Consider the following 21602-nt stretch of genomic DNA (forward strand, 5'->3'; position numbering starts at 1 on the left):
ATAGAGCCAAGCAACAGGACAAGAGGCAATGGGCAGAAACTGGTGACAGCAAGTTCCACCTAAACATGAGGAAGAGCTTCTTCACTGTGAGAGTGACAGTGCACTGCAACACACTGGCCAGAGAGGGTGTGGAGTCCTCTTCTCCGGGGGTACTCAACACCTATTTGGATGGAATCTGATGCAACTTGCTCCAGGTAAACTTGTTTTAGCAGGGGGAATGGACTACATGACCTCCAGTGGTCCCTTCCAACCCCAACAATTTTGCATGTGATTATGTGAACTAAAGTTTTTGTAATTTTCTATTTTACCAATGATATTTAAAAATGTTATCTGTTCTAAATAGAGTTAATTTCAAGACAAATTAATAGAAGATTCAACACAACGAAACCTACCTGAAATTCCAGGCCATAGTTTTCTCTGCAGAATTCTCTCAGCTTAGGATACACATGTTCTCTTAAGGCTCTCCTTTCTGCTATTGTATCTGTGTTGTGGAAAAATATGCTATTAACAATATTTATACAAACTCTTCTTTTAGTCAGGGATACAGATTTTTCACTTAAAAATGAATCCTTGACACACACAGAGTGCTAATAAAAATCAAGTTCTGGGATCTAATCCCCAAACTGTATGTTGTACAACACAGGGAAGTATTAGCATGTGTAAATATATGTAAAATCACATAAATGTGTTTGTATGTGTCAAAATTATGCTTCATACACATTCTAATGTGGCAGCATATTATAATTCAGTGGAGCTGAATTAATTTTGTAATTCAGCAGTCAGAATTTCTTTATTGTTTTGACTTCCATTTAGTTTCCAGAAAGCTGAATTTTACAAATAAGAAACACCATGGAAAAAAGAGATATAGCAAAGATGAAAGAGATCACAATACTTAGAAACAAATCAATAACATGAACTAACAACATTGTCACAAATGTATCACTGTCTTCATCATCCTTAATCTAATAGTATCCTGAAAGCAAAATTCATCATTATTAGCATTATTTTTCTTTTGCCCAGGTAATTCCTCCTATAATACCAAATACCCAGTTCTGCTATCATGTAATTCTTACCATGCAAAATGACATGCTTTGATAATTAAGTACCACGTGGCAATGACACCAAAATTATTATTAAGTTCAGTATGTCAAGTAAATCTCAACACATTTATATAAATATACCACTTGCACATACAGTCAAATGTGAAGTAAAGTCAGTAGTGAAATTTTGTACAGATAATAAATTTTATTATCTTTCACAAGACTATGATATGTGATGGATTTTGCTACATTGTAACTGAGTTGAGAACACACAGAGACAGCACTGTTGCTAAGCTATTTCCAAAAATAGAACAAAACTGTTGTAAACCCCTAACTCTGAGTGCCATGTGATGAAAAATGAAGTGTTAACTTATAAATGATGGGGAACATCTACTGCAGGTAATGCATTATTTGTGTAACTGCCCTGAAACAAAACAGTAGATTACAACTGATTTGATGCTTCCCATATTGCTGCAAAGAAGAGACATATACGCAAATCTAACAATGCTTTAGAGCCACAATCAGAGCCACAGTTGACATACCTGAGTCAGATGTGTGTTCATAGAATCATGGTCACAGACTTATACTGTTTTCATCTAAAAAATCTAGGAAAGTGTGAAATCTGTAATTTAATTTATTATACCAAATGAATACCCTTCTCACTGTTTAAGTGTATCTTGGAAATATTACACAAATGTGTGGTATAACTACCACTTATTTTCATGAAAGAAAGCAATCCAGAAACATCCAGGGAATTATTTCTCCTGAAATCTTCACCAAGGTAAAAAGTCTGTAACAAAAGGTTCAAAAGTACAGTCAGGTTTAATTTTCTGAATTACCACAGTTCTTCTTCACAAACTTTTGATGTGATAAAAAGCCAGAGACGCTTTCAGAAGACATCCGCTCTAAGTGGAATAATGGAATACAATGCATTTATGCTTTAATGTTTTAAAATATACTATGCTTATGTGTTCTAACAGTGGTCCAAGAAGCATTGAAGTCCTTGCTACATCACAAGCTTTCCATTTGACTGTCCACATGCCATGCGAAGTGAGATTCTAAATCTAAAGTGTAGATCTCTTTTATATCCAATGTGAACACTGTTAATGAGAGACCCTGCTCTGGGCTACGTTTGGATTAGTGCAGGCTCAGTTTCTCTGGGGCAGTCATTCCCCTCCCTGACATCCCCTGGCTTCACCAGCAGCGCTGTGCCCAGCCCTGGGCACCCCAAATCAGGAGGATGGGGAGGAAACTGGAGAGGCTTCTGAGACAGAGGCCAGAAGCACACGGCCTACACAGAGGGACAGAGGGATCTGGGCATGATTAGTCCAGCAGAGAGTGTAAGAGGGAGCCAACGCAGCCCACAATTACATCCAAGGCATTTACAAAGATGAGGGAGCCAAGGTGCTCACGCCAGAGAGTACAACAAAGACAAGGATAACATATTACATCTTGGAAGTTCAGGCTGGGCACCAGGAGAAGCTCCTCTGTCCTTGGAGCTCTTCAAGACTGAACTAGGCAAGTTCATGGCTGACCAAGTTTCTGCTGACAGCACTCAGGAGGGAGGTTAGCCCATGACCTGACCTGAGTTCCCCTGCAGTAACCTGCAGCAATCCTCAGGAGAACGTGCAGGTTTGGCTTGGTTATCCAGGCTGCTTGGACACTGCCTGGAAAGACTTTGGCTCCTCTCTGGGCTGGTGGGAGCAAAGCTGTAGAGGAACGCAGCTGGTCCCAAGGACCCAATGTTGATGCCATATATTTTTCAGGGCATTTTACTTTACATTGAGCTCAACCCTCACAAACATTTGGAATGCATTTGGTAAGAACCTAGAGTTATCTTCCTGTTTTTTATCAAAAAGGAATCCATGCACACCAAGACGCTCCTGTGATGTGAGTCAAAGCGTATTACATAGTGATGATCAAGAGATTCACTTCACTTGCAGATCTGGCTGAGTACAGACAAATATTTAGGAATAGAGTGAAAAAAACCAGCACACTCAGCTTAGAGCTGCCTGTGTCAGTACATAAAGGGGATGGATGAGTTGCTCCCTCCTTAGGAGCCACAGTCATTTATTTTCTCTCATACTTTAGTGTCTAAGTCATCCTTTCCTTGCACAATCTAGTACACAGCTAACAAGGCTAATTAGTCAGAGGGTCACACAATGCCAATACAGCAATATTATTTTGGCTCCAAAGCAATGGTGTTGCTGTACCTTGTGATAAAAGCTAAATATGTAGTTTGCCTTTGAAGTATTTGAAATACGTCATTTTTTTACCTTCACAGTAACTGAGGTCCTTAGATCAGTCAGTGACAGAATTTGTATTCTATTTTTTTTTCCTTAACACATGTTAATTTTGGCATGCAAGTTTATGAAAACACAGAGCATCATATCTTCATGATCAAGTAGAGTAAACTCTGTTGAAAACTGAGTTATTACTCAATTACTGAGATAAACCAAAATGATTCCTGCATTTTTAAATGAAAATCAGCTACAGCTTGGTTATTAAGGAAGCAACAATCCACAGTTATTGTTTGCAGTTACTTAAATGTGACAGCAGACAGAATGGTCTTAGGGATATAAAATAGGTGAAGTTGCAGGAACAACAACAAAAAGGAAGTTTTTCTGGAAAAAAGCAGAATTGTAAATGATAAATAGAAATATTTTGCCTGAAGTTTACAACAGATAAAACCATGTTCTCCTACTTTTTGTTTATGCCCATAGGATTTATACTGCAGAACCCTGCTGGCTCTAGTTTTAGAATGTGGTGCTGCTCCCTGCAGCTTAACGTGCAGAGTCTCGTTCAGAAAATGAAACAACACGCTGCAGGAGTAGTGCTGCTTGTAATATCTTAGAAATGAAATAGATAAAACATTACTTCAACTAGAACTGTGGTCTGGATAAGACACTTGGCATATCCATTCTGTATTTTTATTCCCACTTTCATATCTAATGGAGTGTGCTTATCTAATTGGAATTTGAGTCTGGTGCTTATATTAATTAATTTTAAGAATTCCTGCATTTGAAATCAGCTTTGAAACTTTAAGGAAACAGAAGTGTATATAGTTAAGATGAACTCTGGTAATTAGTATGGATGGCAGATAAGCTGGTTTAATTAAATATAATCTAAACTTGATTTAAAGTGATGGCAAATCTGTGAAGCTGGCAGCTCCTAACAACGTCACACAGGCAAATTCCACCTTCCAGGCTGCTGCTGCAGATGAACAGATTAACTAAATTACATTCTTCTAGCAGTGAAAATGAGACAGTAGTTCTGAGATGAGCTTACTACACCTCTTAATGTTAATTCTGATACTCAGGAATACAAATAATAGTTCACAAACTCTGGGAATGAAACTACATCTGAAAAAACATAAGAGAAAACTTTAAAACTCCCCCAACCCCAAACTTATTTCCAGTATTTAAACAAACCCAAATCCACAAGCCAGGGACTCGCTGAGTGCACATCTCTTCCATACAAGAGCCATCTCTTGCAGATGGCTCCCTCCTAAGCCATTCCATAGCCACACTGTCCTGCCCATCCCTACACTTGGAACTGACAGAGAATGTCAGCCCACCGTCCTGCTCCCAGGGGTAATCCTGAGAACTGAACTGAATTAGTCACATCTCCATCTACATCCATCCTGTCCAATAAACAGAACTGTTTGTGTGCAGTGTGATTTCTGAAGGCTTGTGGCTCAGTCAAATCACTGCCAGTTTCCATTAGAGTGCGCCAAGGTGCTGCTTCTCAGCGTGAACTATTCCCATGCCAAAGTCTGACCTTCAAACACAAGCTGTTCTGCTATAAAAGTCACTTATTTTATTTCAATAGAGCAAGTACATTTTTCATTCTTGTATTAGTAAACAGATGATGCGTATTTACAAACAGTCGCCAAACATTCATCTCTGGGATAAGATAAGTCATGGAACACAGCCCTGTTGAAGAAATTTCAAAATGTATATACAAGTGAAGAGAAAGAGTTAACATGGGCCTGATGGAAATTGCCTATTTTCAAGCACCAGCTATTCTGTCCTAAAACCAAATAGTTTATCTTCTTGCTGGTGCTGTACTGGTCTGAGTTCAGCCACAGTGATGTGGATGGCTGTCTTCACGTATGTGGGTTGCAGTCACACATGGACTCTACCCAGTCAAGGCTTGATGCAGCAGAACAAGGCTCAGCCCCATTCTCCTATCATGTGTTGCAAAGGAGGTGCCAATGTGGGTTCTGCTCACCATGCTCAAAGGAGCAGCACATTCAAGTTGAACATTCAATCTGCTCATGGAAAAGTAACCTGTGAGTACTCATGCATGGTGCAAGCTAAGGCCCTCAAGCAGAGGAAAATCCTAAGCAGGGAGGGTGTTTGCCCTGCCACTCTGACTGACAGAGGAACATTGCAACACCCAGCTTGAGAGAGCCAGCAGGAAAACTGCTGACTGACATAACAAGTTGAGGCAGGCAGCTGAACCTGGAAGAACCCAGGCAGAAAAAAAAGAAAAAAAGAAAAAAGCTGCTCTTGCAGCTGTTCAAGGCACCACAGAAACGAATGTCATATGGGGTCACAGAGCTGTCTACAGGTGCCATCTCCAGGCAGTCACCCAAGAAAGAGCAGCTCCTCCCAGCACAGGCAGAAGAAACAATTTCTGTATCACCTCCTCCATTCTTGGTGATCTCGTGCTTTGCCATGGGTCAGGACACGGCATGAGGCGAAAACTTGGAGGTTTTCACCTCATGCCTTTCAGCCCACTGCTCCGCTGCCAAAGTCTCCTGCCCAATTCACATCATTACATTTATTAGCACATAATGTTGGAGTTTCTTGTGCAACTGTGGAAGCCCTGGATGAGCAGCGAACTTCTGATCTAGTCCTGAATGCGTGTCCACTAAGATACTCAGCTATTTGCTTTCTCTAAGTTTTCTAAATACTTAGATTAGATAGAAGAGTAGAACAGATTCCTACCGTAGGATTTTTTTTAATGCATTGCAATATTTAAAAATGTGGGTATTTTATAACCATTGTCTGTTAACTGCAGTGAGAATTTCTGCACTTTAATTATCGAAGGTTAAAAATTACTTAGCAGCAGTGCCAAGTAAGAAGTGGCTGCCAAGCCTCTTAATGCTGGTATGTTCTTGACTCATATGAATGTTCAACTGAATTATTCCTCTTAAACTGCCCTTTTCACTGATAATGCACAACAGCACTGTGCTGCTAAAACTTCAAATACTAGCAGCTAACATGTCCCTAAATATTATGGAAAACTTGTCTCTGAAAATAATACCATAATAAGAAGTAATTTTCATTTCTATAGTGCCTTTCATCTCAGAGCATTTTGCAAGCAGTGAGTTTGAATCATGTAGCACGTAAGAGAGGGGGAAAAAAGACTACTACCCTTGTCTTCCTAGAAAATGAACTACATAGACACTGATGTCATTTTTCCCTTGGAGTTCCTGTTAGGAGAGAGCATTAGAATAGTCATCCAAAGCTTCCCAGGATTAGGTAGACCAGGAATGGGAACAGGTTGGTCAGAGTCAATTCTCCCAGTGTCCCTCCCCCAAACAACAATGCCAACCTTGAGGTCTCCACAGGCTCTCTGGAAGGCAAATAAGAAAATGGACAGTCTGAAGACATTCATTAATTCAACTAAACCCCCAAAATAACTAACCATCCAAATAAATCCTGATTAGCAAACCACTGCTACTGTCATGTAACAGAGCTGCGTGTCCTTACTCCACCTGATGGTCAGAGCTCTCTCAGGAGATGGGCACAAAGTCTGTGTGACTCAACCTTCTCAGTTCTTAAAAAACATAAATACAAGACTGGACTAAGCATTTCAGCCCAAAGGAATGTCTGCTTGTCATGAAAGTCAGAAGAAATAATGAAAAATAACATTAAGATGGTAAGTAATTCTGAAATGTGTCTCTCAAGTGGGAAGAAATGACAGGATGTGATTACAAATTTGTGATCTACACCAGAACACTCAAACAAACTCACTTTCAAAACAAAAGACCTAACTAGGCAGGATTCAAAATGCAGGGTATAATTATAAGCCTAAAACTTCTAGTTGCAGCAATTACCTCTTCTTTTTTAGCCCCAAATCAAACAATACCTGATTTAAAATGAAGCAGTTTTCTCTGAAATGTTCCATGTTGTCAGTTCAGTAAAATGACAAATATAAAAAACACATAGCCATTAAGTGATCATATCCAACATGTATTTTTAAAATTATGTTTCTAAAGTTATAATGGCCAGGTTTCACAGTGTCATTTTATAAAATACTCTGCATCTTGACTGCTAATATGCTTAACCAGTGCCACCTATTGGTTTAACAATAACACCCAAACAATTTAAAAAAAAAAATGGTTGGATAGTAAAATCAGAGAGATACAGACCCATGTTAAAATACAGAATTTAGGGGAAACATCAGTATTAAACTGATAGAAGGGAAAAAGTGGTTCCTATATCCAAATGTCAGGATTCAAATTTTCATTATTCTCATGACTGTCTTCCCAATTTGAAACAAATGTTGGTTTTTACAGTTCTATTTTATGTGCAGCATGCTTACATGAAACAAATTTGGATTTGGATGCAAAAGTTGGTGAAATTAGTGGAAAGATCTGCTAATCTTAGCAGATTTTAAATGAAGTTCTACATTTGGCATGCACTGAAAGCCTAAATCTTTTGATACCTTACTGACTTCCACAGTCTGCATGAAATCCCTCAATCCATAAATAAATCAATCAACCATTAAATAAACAGTACACACTCCTGTGTCACTCTAGTGGTGATGACATGGATGAAAACTCTGAAGCAGAATTTTATCTCACAAGACGTGTCCTAATTAACTAACCTCACATTAGCCCTTGGGAACACAGCACCTCTATAGATAGATGTTCCTAAATAAAACAAGAGGAGTTAGGTTGACCTGGAATCTTGCCCCAAGCCTGCACAGGTGCAGATTTGCAAACTGGCACATTGCTCCTAGAGTGCTGCTGGATGCAGAGGTGTCCTGGTGTCCCCTGCCCGTGCCTTGTGGCACACACGGGAATGGCACAAACCTCAGGAGCTGCAGCACCACCCAGGCTGCACCTCTGCAGGCGGAGAGCTGTGTGCACTCTGCAAACTGCACAGGTGGAAGGACTCAGAAAAGTCTAATTCCTTCATGTAATAAAGCCAGTCAGGAAAAGCTCCTGGAAAAACATGACAGTTTGCAAACCGTTATTGTGGTACAATTAAATGATGTGACGGGAGCAACTGAAGACACAGCACATTTAGAAACACCAAGATTAAGTCTGAAAATTATCTCTGCAGAACACCAAAGATTATGAAAAATAAGCACTGGAAAACAACAAGGCCTGTTAGGACAGGAATTTGCTACTATGATCAAAATTAATGTGAAAGAAAAAACTCTTGTAAAATCTAACAGAGGGGTTCTGAATATGTTGTGGAAAAATGAGTAACAGATGACACAAATAAAGAACAGTGCAGTACAAAAGTTATGAGCAAAAATCCCACTGATTCATTGAGAGGTGTCAACTCACACTTCAAAAAATTATGGGTTTTCCCAGAAAGCAGAGAAATGGCTTACAACACTGGAAAATGTTTTTAACAATTAAGTTATGTGCACTGCAATAGCTTTGCTACTATTTTTCTCACCTCACAGACCAAAGAGAAAACCATTAGGGTGTGTTATGGCATTTAAGGTAATGAGGCTGTGGCAGTCAATAAAGCAAAAGGATGTCACAGACATTCTTCATCCTAACTGCAGATTCAAGTGCTGGAAGAGAATGAAGAAGTATGTTGCAGGCTTTGGGAAAGCATAAAGCACAGCAGGGCCCTGAAAAACCACAAGAAAGTGAGTCTCATAAAAGCACACACTAATTTCATGGTACAGCTGGTACAGGACCATCACATACACCTCATTCTGAAGAAATTCCAGTAAAAACTCCTATTTGACTTTTCATCTGGCAGTACTGCAAAACAATGGAAGACCTCTGCAAACACTGTTGGCTCCTGGATAAAGCTGCCCTTCCTTGATCTAAATTTTCTGCTTTAAGTGCATTAGCCATGGAGTTCCAATCCAGCTTGCATTCTGCCTTAAATTTGGTGCAATACAGCCACAATTTGAGTGACACTACAAAACTGGTGAGGTCTGCTGGGCCAACTGGAAAAGCATGACTGAGAAATGTGTGGGCTTCAAGTGAATGATGTGAAGGCTTTTATGCCAGAAGATGAAAAAGCCTCGAACCTGACACTTTTGGGTGTGCAGAAGCACCCACATAAGAATAAGAGCAGCTGCTTGCTATCAGTGCAGTAAGTTTGCATCAATACAGTAGGAGTTTTCTTTGCAACAGATTTTTTTCTTGATGCTAAATGGAGAGGATTAAATAACATCATCGAACAGTCAGAACAGCTCATGGCTGTTGTAGAAACTGCCATCAAAGATAAATAAATGAAATGACAACCCCAGCAAAGGAGAGCAGCTGCAGGAGGGCATTAAGCCCAGGACAGTGGGACTATATGAGGGAGGGATGCCAGATACTCTGCTAGGGCTTGCCTGAAGAAGAGGATCTCAACTGATTTTTAAGGACCACTTCACTTAGTGGCAGGCAATTTCAACCTAGGTATTAACACCCACTTACAGGCCCTGTGGTACAACAGTTCTTAAACTGAGAATTCCAAGAAGGGCCTGCACTGAAACTCATTGAGCATGGCCAAATAATTTACAAAGCTGGCTCGTTTTGATGGATTATGTAATGTCTGAGAGGCAAACAGTGACTGACATGTAAAGGAAGAGTGATTTATCAGACCTTGTTCTCCTTACCCTTCCAATTCTAATGATTCATCTAAGCATTATTTTTAGTGAAGATTATATAATCCAGTCAAAAAGGCTATTTTTAAGATATTCTAAAATATACCTGTTTTTATCAATTATTTTTCTCATGTCTTGATTTTCCTAACTATTGCTTTCTTGCTCTAGGTTTGATTACTTTATTCTGCTTGCTAACCACATTTTGATGATTACATGTAAACACGTAACATTACATGTAACAGTAAATTTGCAGTTTAACAATCTTGAGGAGTTAGTAATTGAAAAAGGACAACACACGTTCTAGTCACTTCGACAAGATGATGTAGTTGAAACAATTTCTCACAAATATCTGATACAAGTATGATACAGAAAATAATATTTAAAGAAAACTTTCAAATGGCATATCAATTTCATTAATCAGTGACTGAACTACAGAATGTTTCCCAGATTAGCACTTTCAAATTACTTTAACCACCCTCCCCAACTCTTTACTCTTCCTGATTACAATACCCAATCAGTTATAATTACCTTTAAAGGAGGATAAAGACCTTCTGTGCTGCTAAGGTCTCAGTGGCAGTGTAGAACCTGGCTGAAAGGGCGGACTTGACTTTATTTCTATTTCTTGCACTGCCAGACAGTATCAGTCTTTCTCAGTGCCTGCAAAGGTATTTGTCCCTTGGCCACAGAATAGAGAAAAAAATTAATCTTTTAACTGCCACACACAGTTAAAGGCAACTGAATTTATAACTGGAAATTTTGTTTGAAACTATTTTGAATTTACATAATGACTGTGAGGAGCTGACTCTGGCATTAACATTGGAACAATATACTAGCAGTGGAATTGCTTAATAGAATTATATAATATTATACATGGCTGATTATAGAAAGTGTAAAATAGAACAGTTTTAATTAAAACAGGTAGAGTGTAAAGAGATTATTTGCATTTTAATCTCTGTTTTCTAAAAAAAAAAAAAAAAGGAGGAATAAATGATGAACTGTATTTTCTACATGTCTTCTGTTCTGTTTTTGAAAAGTATTCCTAACACATTAACTGACATTAAACAAATCAGACCAACAAATCACCATGTAAATAAGAGAAATCCTATAAATCAGTCTCCCATTCATAAACAAACCACCAAAGCAAAAGCTGTAACATGAGCCCTAAATTACAGACACTTCATGAATGCTTCATTTCCAGAAAAGCTTTACCTGAAACAAGCAGACCACTGCAGGACATACATCCCTGATGAAGTTATCCTTACAGGAGTTTATTGATTGTTATTGTCTATCTTTTGTACAGATGCTCAGATTGAGTTCCTGACATGGTAAAAGGATGAGGAGGGAGAAACTGGATCGGAGAAATTTGTGAATAATTACATACCAGTTACTGAAAGTTATTGAAACTCATTCTAAACAAGGAAGTTTTCAATAACATTTTTTTACTTTTGGTAATTGTACTGACTAATGAGCTTATTTTGTGTCTGTATGTTGCTTGTAAGCATGACCACAGTGCCACTGAAGACACACCACTGCAGTATGCTGTAAAGTCTGCTTTCCTGTGCATTTTCTTAACTGGAGGCAGTTTGGAGGCAGCTCATGAAGAGTGAGATAATCTGCCAGGAATGGCACAGGTAAGTTTGCTCCTGCCTCAGACAGGAGGCCAGATCTGAAAGCCTCAAGAGGTCCCTTGCAAGCCCTATAGTCTGTGATTTACACAACAAAAAATGACAAACGAAATATCTGTTTAAGGTCCCTTGGACTCTGTGCCAGCCACACACACCTGCTCTAGGTGCCAAGTCACAGAACTCAATGGCACTAACTCTGCCCACCACAGATGGCTCAGTTCTTCATAATCCCATGTCAGAAATGACCTGCATTTCAAAGTAAATCATGATCCATATTTTGCTTTGTGTTTTGCTTTGCTTTGTGTTTTGATGTAACAAATCAGGGATCACACAAACAGAAGTGCTTCAATAACTAATTTCAAGAGCACTGCGTAATTCTTCACCACTTTTAAATGTAATGCAATACATATATAGATAAAACAAGACCATTATCAAATAATAATATGAGCCTATAATTTCCCTAGTATTTTCTAGCAACCACTCCTAAAAAGATCAACACTTACTGCTCACTGATATCTGAACTATTAGAAATATTATAGAGTGAAAAATAAAAATTTTCTTCAGAACTCGTTACTTTGTCTTGCCAGAACAGTACAGGCTGTGAATCTAGCCACCACAACTATTATCAAGGAAGAAAATACTTTTCTCTTGATCTCCTTTTCTAGAATTTGTGGGGCCTTTATTACACAGCAGTAGGTATGGAAAAATAAAAATATTAAGTCCTGAATTTCAAAAAATCACTTATAAAGTGGTCATACAAGATTTATATTTAACCATGACAGTAAAGCAAGATCCTCTAGATGTGTCATGTTGGCATAATTAAGTGTAGAAAATTCTCAATAATTAGATAGCCCTTAGATAACCTGCATAACACTCCTTTGGATCAGATTTCATACCTTATGCTCCTTAGATTGTTGAATGCTGTCATTTCCTCATTTATTTCTTATTATGGCTCCATTGTAACAACTCTGTAGGAATAAGGACATCTGGGTACCCAGGCCTTCACAGTTAACCTCTCTTTCTATATACACATGCACAAAAATGGATCACTACAATGATGGTTTTGGATAAAGTTACTCTTTTAGGGAGATCTGCTTCTAGGTACTCCTTCTCCACAGATACTCCCATGTTTGTTTTTTGAGCTCTCCTCTTTGGTGAATGTGCACAGTCTTGTTCATAAAAAATTTCCCAATAAACTCAGCAGGACTAGGCCTTTTACTGGGCAATAATCCATCACAAGATTTGGAAAGGTTTTCACACCTACCAAGACTATTGACTAATTATTAAAGCAACTATACAAATTCATGGAGGCAAAGGGCCTCACAGGTTATTAAGCACAAAGACATCACCCTCATCATTTTGTCCCTCTTGTGATTTATTATTCTTTCATCATACAGCTGAAATTGCCAGGGTCAGAGAGGAGTATTGGGTTCCACTGGTCCAACTCACTAAGCCTGATTTTACTGCATTTGCTTCTCCTTTATCTTGTGTGTAACAGCTGATTTGCATAACTCTTCAAGTATGGATAACTCCTCTCATCTAAAAACATTTAACGCACATGGTTACTCATTGGTTCTCAATCATTTAAAAGTCATCTTAATCTAGTATTTTAAACTTTAGTTAAACTCTGAAACTACAGCTGTCCAGATAAGGATCTTAGTCATTAATTCTCCTTTCATCTTAATGTTTTGTAAAACATTACTAGTTAGAGACTAAGTAAAAATTTCACAAATAACATTGCTAGGTATTATACATGTACTATAATAACTATCTATCCTAACACCTGTTTCAGTTTGGAGATTCATAAAGCCTAGATGAGACTGTGAAGGTACTCAATGGCTAGGAGGGTGAAATGGGCTCTATTAATAAATGTTTTCAAGGGTTTAATCATTCCACAGAGGACTGTTACTGTACTGAAGAATGCAGTTCTGCCACCCCAGGAAATGCTAGGAGCAGGCTGAACAAGAGCATTTGACCAGCTCTGACAGTTTGAAATCTGACCTCTTCAGCTACTTGATCAGTCCCAATGATTGATACACACAACAGCATGACTCTGGATTAAGTTCAGTGTGGAAGTCCTGCCATCTTCTAGTCTTTCCAGTTTCTGGCAGGAAGTATATTTTGAACACTCTGATAAATCAGGTCTCTAAAGGTGACTTTTTTCTTGATTCTGCACAAGAATGACTGTAGCTGCCCAGGCTTAAGGTCTGTGCAGCCCAGTGCCATCCCTTCCAGGGGGCAGTAACAGGTGGTGACAGAGGGAGCTGAAGACCAGGTCAAAGACAGATTTAATTATGGTGGTGGTGAGGTGGCTTACAAAAGTTGCATTTGGCACATGGTCTCCTTACCCAGCACAGCACCATGCACATGGCAGGCTGCACTGATTTGGGCCTCCTTACTATTTACTCTGCTTGTTTTAGTCTTCTTACCATTTACTCTGCTACTCTGCTACACTGCTTGTTTTCAGCTACCTGCTATTTAGCCCTATTCCCCTTCTGACTACAGATTTTCTAAGTAAAAACTTTTCTCTGATACAAACCTCATATTAATAAGAACAGTGTCAGGCCTTATTTTAGAGGAGCACTGACACAACCATTATTAAACTGTGTTCTCTAATTCTATCTATTATTATCCTTCTTTAATTAAAATTCCAGTAAGGGGCTAAAGCAGTTTTCTTGAACAGTGCTGCCTATATTAAAATCTGCCAGATTTCTTTGTAATCCATGCACATGACTATTTATGATATTCTATTTATATCTACCACCTTCAATATATTAAAACCTTAAATTACTGTAGGTAGATACTACTAATGTATTATTACTGCAGCCTGAAAGCATGCACACAAAATACTCTTTCAGCTGCTAAATTAAAAGAAATTTCATTTGTTTTAGATGATAAAATTACCACTTGGGCACTGAACTCATATCTTGAATTAGAAGTTTAGTAACTCCTTGAAGTTTTCTTATGTGACATATATTTTAAAACAGTCCAAACAAAACTTAAAGTCTAAGGTAGGATTTTCTCTTGCATGTTCACAAATCTGTGGACATATGTCCACACAGTCATTGTATGCAAGTTTCTTAAGACGAATTATTTTGCTGCATGAGCTTAGAGATAGGATGCCAAGTTATGCAGTCAAGTACCTTTTGTACTCCACTGCTCTTATGTGATTACACAAATCCCACCACAGAATACACGTGGCCTCCTTGAAGCACAGCCTTGGAAATCCTCTTCAGCTTGCTGCTCAGCAGACTGCTGCTCAGCTGAGAGGCCACCCCACTGCCCTTGAGCAGGCAGAAAAGAAGCTCCCCTTTCTTGACTGGAGAAGGCTCTGGGACACTGCCTGCTTGGTGCTGTCTCTCCTTTAATGGTCTCATACCTTGCTGAGGGAGCAATTCCCAACAAAGACCTGATTGAACACCACAGCTGTTCGTCATCTAATACATTATTTGAGAAATTAATATCACATGAAATTCGCACACTTGTTTCGTTGTCCCTCACTGTACTTAGAAATTGTCAAGGGTCCAGAAGCTCCTCTTCATCACTGAAGGAAAGCCACTGCCCCTAAGAATGAAGCATGGTCCAGCATGCAAATGCATCCAAAGAAATAAAGCAATATTTGCCAAGTTAGAAAGAAAAAAAAAAAGAAATTGTAGGTAGGTTCTGCTTTGTTTAATATTATTTTTTCAATGCTATGTAAAGCGTTCATCCTCCTCTGCAAAGCCTTTACTTTTACAACAGCAGTCAACAGGATTTAGGCAGCTCTTCAGTACTGCTAGAAATACAACCTTGAGTGATACCCTTTGAACATACTCAGTTCTCACAAGAGAACTGAGCCCTACCAGCAAGTTTGAATACACTCTATGACAGTGTGACTAGAGTGTCACACATCCATTTATACCATGCTGTACAGTTTAGAGTATTTTACATAATTTATGTATGCATGCATATGTGGGTACAGACAACTGTAGATACATAAAATTACAATATTTTTAATATTAAAAATAATGGACACGTGGTCAAAAATTTTAAGTAGATAACGTAAATACCTAATTCATTTGAAGCTGACAACTCCAGGTGTTGCTACCGGGAAGATGACTGATGACCAGGAGTTTCAGGTAACTTTGCTTATTTCTAAATAGCAAGAAGTAGTCAGAAACCCAACAAATTACATAACTTGCTCTTTTACTAAAATACCCCTACCCAACACCTCTTGATTATAGTACTGTTGCCAAATGCACATCCTACCTTTTGAGTACATGAATGAAAATTTTGTGGAAAATGAAACAAAACCTTTCAGTGTTTCCATTTGCATATTTGGTGCATTTAGAGGAAATCCTTAGCCCAGTCCACAGGCCACATAAGCAGACAACTCACATGAGAACAGGAGGACACCAAGAGCAGTTCTTTTCATACAGATTGTCAGATTATTACATTTTTTCAAGTTCATCTGTGTGACAGAATAACAGCAACAAAGGCTTGAGGATCTACTTAGCAAAAAAACCATCTTGTACTGGCTGACTCTGCCTTGCAAAAAAAAAAGCTACATAGAACTTGGTCATACAGTCTCAAGGAAAGTCAGATCTTGCTTTGTTCTCAATTACCCCAACAACGGAGTTGTTTCATAGCACAAGAGGAAAGAGAAAATTATACATAGGAACAGAAGTACTGGAAATGGCAGGTTGCTTTCCAACTTAATAAACTGTTGGTATCTCTAACCTCTGGACCTCCTGAAATAAGACATATTTCAAGTCAAGGTTTACACCAAACCTGGGTACTTTAATGGTTTTTCTCCCCCAGACTCTGAGATAGTGAACTCCTTTCCCCCTCCCCAAGTGGTAGCTTGGTTTTTGACTCTTAAACACTACAGTGATGTGCGTCACACAAACCCATAAATAGGTACAAAATTAGGTAACCAGAACTAACACTTAGCACAAAAAAAGTCCTGGAGTTATTTGTCTCCACATCTCCGCAACACCTCCTTTGCAATTTCATACACTTGAACATCTGTGGTTTTCTTTAGCTAAGGAATAAATTCCACCCAGATTATATAAAATTGTCTTTATAAAAAGATCTTCATGTAACGTATCCAAGTAGGGACACCATATGGTATTTTGGGACTGGTCACAACAGACCATCATTAACTAAGCATTATTCTGGTTTTTGAATATCTTTCCACTTTAACATTTCCTCAATTATATTTTCTTTAAGGAAAACAATATTTCAGGTAAAAATAATATAACAGACCTTGAACATGCTAAGAATGCCAGATTATGCCTATCATATATGGCAATAACTTTGTAAATAAAGCAACCATAATTCTTCGTCTGTTTTATCTACCATCATGTTCTAAACTACAAATTCACATGAATTTCTTTTCTTTCACATGTACATAACAGATAAAAACACATGTAATTCCTGCAAAGCAGCCTAAAACAACAGGTCCAAATGAAAACACTGGTAAGACCTGTTTCTGCAGTCATTATTTAATTCTTCTCTAGTTAACAGAACTAACTGCTGGTGGCAATTTTGCTTTACAAGTTTCATGAGAACATAAGAAAAGTTGGCATTGAACACTTACACTTCACAACAACAGAGTGTTTTTCAAATTAATACAATGTTCGGGATGATGCATGTCAATGGAAATGAACTAAGGTGAAGAACTGAAGAGTAAATCAAGAAAACTCTAAGTCATTCCACAGCGTAAGAGAAGGAAACCTCACTCTGGCAATTCATGGGGAAGTTGGTGAAGTTCCAGCTGTACAGGTTGGTTTTATACTGTGCTTGTACAATGGAATTATTAAAGTGGTGGTAATATCAGTAGTATCTTCTAATACAATCAGATCTTAATTTTATATTTCTGCATGTATACATAGGACTTCATACATAAGATTGTTAATGATGTCAAAACTAGTAGTTGGTTTAATGGTTTTAAAGAATGGGTACTGGAGACACAGAAACCATGAGGAATTAAACAGGGCTGTTAAAACAAAGCTTGTTCGTGATCTCATCAAAGTTGTTTGTTTGTATAACAGAGAGTATTAATAGGCTAAAATTGGCTAAAAACTATTAACCAGCAAAATCCAGTAACAACAATCCAGTGCTAGAACTCAGGAAGTATGCAAGGGTGCTGCTCAAAGGAGAGTGCAGTGGTGGGGAAGGGGATCATCCTTGTCGTGTGAAGTGCCAGGTGCAACCCTGTTTACACTTTGAGATCAGGCTGACTAACACCACCTGTGTCAGGACACACTCAGGTTCTATATAAAGGTATTATCATCCTGTCTGCAATGGAACCACCTGTGTGCAGGACTTGGCTTTATACATATCCCTTGTCAGTGCATTCATTTGTTTCTACTGATTACTAAGGCATGTTCACAACTAAAACTCCAAGAGATCAGAGTAAAAAAATTATCCATGTCTTAACTAATTGAAACAATAACAAGACTTTGAGTCAAACTAGCAAAGAGCTGATTTTCCCACTTTTAGAAGAACCAATAGGATTTAAAGTGTTCAGAGTTTTGACTGCTGTTTCAATTCCCTGGATTTAATTTTCAAGACAAATTCCTAACTCCATTTTAGGCACCAGTTTCCATGAGAGCTCAAAATATTTCCTTACACCACCAAGCTCAAAACAGCTAACTTTGCAGCCCAAATGATTTTATGTTTGAAGCAGTGACAAGAATCATTGGACTGTTCTGAACCTATATAGGGCTGATACCACGGTTCCATGTAAAGGAAGCATATGGGAGTTTATGCCTGTTGTTTTTCACATGAACTGTATGTTCATGGCAGGCATCTACACAGGCACTACTGAGCAGCAGAGAAACTGTCATCAACTGACTTGCTGTTAACAGTGCACAGATTGCTACATGGAACAGCAAAGCACTCATTATAACCAGGCAAAAACGGCTTACTTTTCTTATCACTCTGAAATACTGAAAATATCTTGAGAAAACCAAAGTCAATAAAAATCTTCAACTTCTCTTAGCCAAAATGCCTATTTAAATACATATTCAAAATATTGCTGATTGCTTATATCTACTGAAATGTGAAAACAGATTTATTTGTATTCAAATAATAGAACAACTTCCATGTTTCTAAAGAACTGGTCATTTTAAGTGATTTGAAGATGGATTAATTGATAACAACAACTTGAGCAAGACAATGCTGCTAACTAGTAGAGGGAAATACAGTTTCATTTATCTACAAGATTTCCTCTAGAAAACAAAACTGCAAAATGAAGCAATCTTGCTTCTACTACCCATGCTCACTGTCTCCAGTTGTTCTTTTCAGGGACTTCTAGTTAAGAAAATTTTCAAATAATCACTTTTTTAGTTGCATAATAAAAACATAATGTATTTCAGTCATACTAAAGTATGTTTATAAAGAACAGACCAAACACTGATTACCAGAGTTCTCCCCTACACACTTACTAAATATAATTCAAGAAAACTTATTTTAGGCTTGTACACTTTCAGTGGTAGATAAATTACTCTTGTGACTGCTAGCAGGATTAATGCACACGCTTGCTTCTCTGACACCACAGTTCAAGTCTACCTCTGAGTCTGGGGGCTCACTGCCCTTTTCAGGAATGCTCTGCATCAAGACGAATGGGTATAAACTGTAGATACACTGAAAATTAACAAGAGAGGCCCTAGTCATGCAAATATAAATTGCAGCTGAATGTGTTAAAAGGTTTACTGAGTAGGAATACTTCAACCTTTTCATCCAGAATATTTGCACAGTGAACTTTTTCAAATGTTTTACCAACAACAGTTCTATTTCAAAGTACTTTACTAGATGATGTCTAAATCCCATTATAGGCTAATTTCTTGTTTACCCATGTTTCTTTTTTCAAAAGTCACATTTAGACAGTGATACTTCAACAACAGTGCTATCACCAATAACTAGTAATGGTGTTTCTTGTCACTGATAGTCTTTAAATGTTCATAAACAAAACCTGTAGCCACTCTGAAATTTTTAAATTTTAAATAATTTTAAAAGCAGGAACAATGTCACAGATAAAACACTTGGCATGAGGAGTGTTATTCACTGTGACCATGTGAGACTACAAGAAAGATAATGTAAACAATCCTAAAACATTTGAATTGTTTTCTTTCAGTGTTGGGATTTTTTTAAAGCTGATATTTTCAAATTACAATTCCAGGGCAAAATACTGGAAATGGATATATATGGCTTTAAATCTCAACTTTCAGAATGAGTTTAGTGGGTTTTCTATTTTAGCAAATAACTAGCTAACATACCAAGCTACCCTAAATGCCATTCACATCAAATGCAGAGGCATCAGCAGCTTCCCAGTTAAGGCAACGCTGGCAGAAATCCATTTTTAATGATCCACAGTAATTTTCTTCCAGAGTTTCAGTTTTTCTAAAAATCCCCAGTAATTTTCTTTCAGATCCAAATAGATTTTTTCAATTATCACTATTTTTATATCTCTTTGGTTGGATTGCAGCAATAAACTGCAAACATTTTCATGCCCTCCTTAAAGAAGGTCATCTTTTTAAACAAACAGGGATGTTGAATATGAGACCAGAGAGTTTCCTTGTGTTGAAAGAAACTAAGAAGTGCTGGAGAAGTGGGAGTTCTTCAAAGCAGCACTATGCCAAATTTTTTTTGCTTGTGAGCACTATTTCTCATACTCCTGTAAGTATTTGTGCCAAGACAATTTTCACTTCAAAGTTCAAACTATTTTGTCATTTCAGGCATGATTTTCAGATCTCTGATGTTTGCATAAAAGGCGACAGTATTGTTGAATTAGAAGTGTTGGGGGGAAGGTGGTGGGTGGTGGTGTGAAAGATAATTGTGAATACAGTGGGCTCATTTTTTTACAGGCAAGTAACGTCACAAGTGTGAACGCTTAATTTATTATTTCCGTGCTTCAAGTGGGAATATGCTTCAGCAACTCCTATCTTACAAGTGGGAATGACACCTCCTGAATGTATGCAAATTCCTCGAATCAAAGGGTAATTTTAAAAATAGGCTTTAAACAGCAGGATGCCTAATTAATTCAGATACTGGGTAAACGACCCCGACTTTATTAAGCTAAAACTGCAGGTTTCAAGGCTTGCTTCCTTGGAAGCAGAGTATAGCCGCGATCAAAGCATCACCTTAGCTGTAGCCTCAGCCGCCTAAGACCTGCTTTCATTGCGCTGTGAAATATACCGGAAACTCTTATTAACCAGACCCCCCAATAGAGCTCTTCAAAACATCCCCCATGAAAGCTCCCCTTCACTAGAAGGCAGCCCGTTTCCCTGCCTCAGATCCCCGTGTGCCCTGCAGCTCCGACAGCGCAAAAATGAGAGGATGCCCCGCGCCCCGGTGCCTTTCAGGCGTGTCATTTACACACATAAAACTTAAGGAGCGACCTACACCGGTGCCTCCGAACCCCGCTCCGAGCTCGTACACCCACACCCGGCAAAGCCCGTCCCACAACCCCGCTGCCGCCTCGCACCGCTCCCCGCACAGCCCGGCCCGGGCGCGGCCCGGCGCCCTCACGGAGAGGGGCAGGAGCGGGTCCCGGCTCCGCCGCCGGAGCGGGGGTGCCCGGGCGCGGCGCGGGCGCTGCGGGCGGCAGGGGGAGCTGCGGGGCGGGCGCGGCAGCCGCGGTTACCTTCGGGGTTGGCGCTGATGAAGACGCGGACGCTCCTGCCGCTCGGCACCAGGTGGGACGGCAGCGCGGAGAGGTTGCCGGAGAACGCCGCCCGCCGCAGCGCCGCGTCCCGCGGGCAGGGCAGCCTGCCGCCCGCCCCGGCCGGCCACATCCCGCAGGGCGAGCCGCCGGCTCAGAGCAGCCCCCGGAGCGCCGCGGCGGCGCCAGCAGCTCTCGCCGCCGGCTGAAGGGCAGCGGCCATGCGGACCCTCGGGCTGCCCGGGGCCGCCGCCTGCCTCCGAGGCAGCGGTGCGGCGGGGGCTGGGGCTGCGGCCGCCGCCCGGCGCCGGAGCGCGGCGGGAGCGAGGAGACGAAGCGCCGGCCGCCCCCGCGCCGCTCCCTTGCGGCGGCCGGCGGCGAGGAGGGCGCGGGCAGAAAAGTTTGCGGCGGAGAGGTGCCGGGCGCGGCGGCGGCAGCCGGACTCCCAGCGCCGCCCGGCCGGGCGCGGCCAGCACGGACGGA

The 21602-nt window shown here is 39.7% G+C and overlaps 1 protein-coding gene across 2 annotated transcripts in view; it reads right to left on the bottom strand.

Annotated features, from left to right (window-relative positions):
• NWD2 (NACHT and WD repeat domain containing 2) overlaps window positions 1-21252 on the bottom strand; it is a 51284-nt gene extending 30032 nt beyond the window's left edge. The window contains exons 1-2 of one of the 2 annotated variants that reach the window (XM_005490492.4): window positions 21102-21252; window positions 393-481 (exon numbers count right to left, since the gene is read on the bottom strand). In XM_005490492.4, coding sequence (XP_005490549.1) covers window positions 393-481; window positions 21102-21252 — 240 coding nt within the window. The remainder of the gene's footprint in view (window positions 1-392; window positions 482-21101) is intronic. The other variant, XM_074541628.1, reaches the window with a different exon arrangement.
• Between the last annotated feature and the right edge of the window lie 350 nt (window positions 21253-21602).

Source organism: Zonotrichia albicollis, chromosome 5 (genome assembly GCF_047830755.1).
Source record: "Zonotrichia albicollis isolate bZonAlb1 chromosome 5, bZonAlb1.hap1, whole genome shotgun sequence".
Lineage (NCBI taxonomy): Eukaryota > Metazoa > Chordata > Aves > Passeriformes > Passerellidae > Zonotrichia > Zonotrichia albicollis.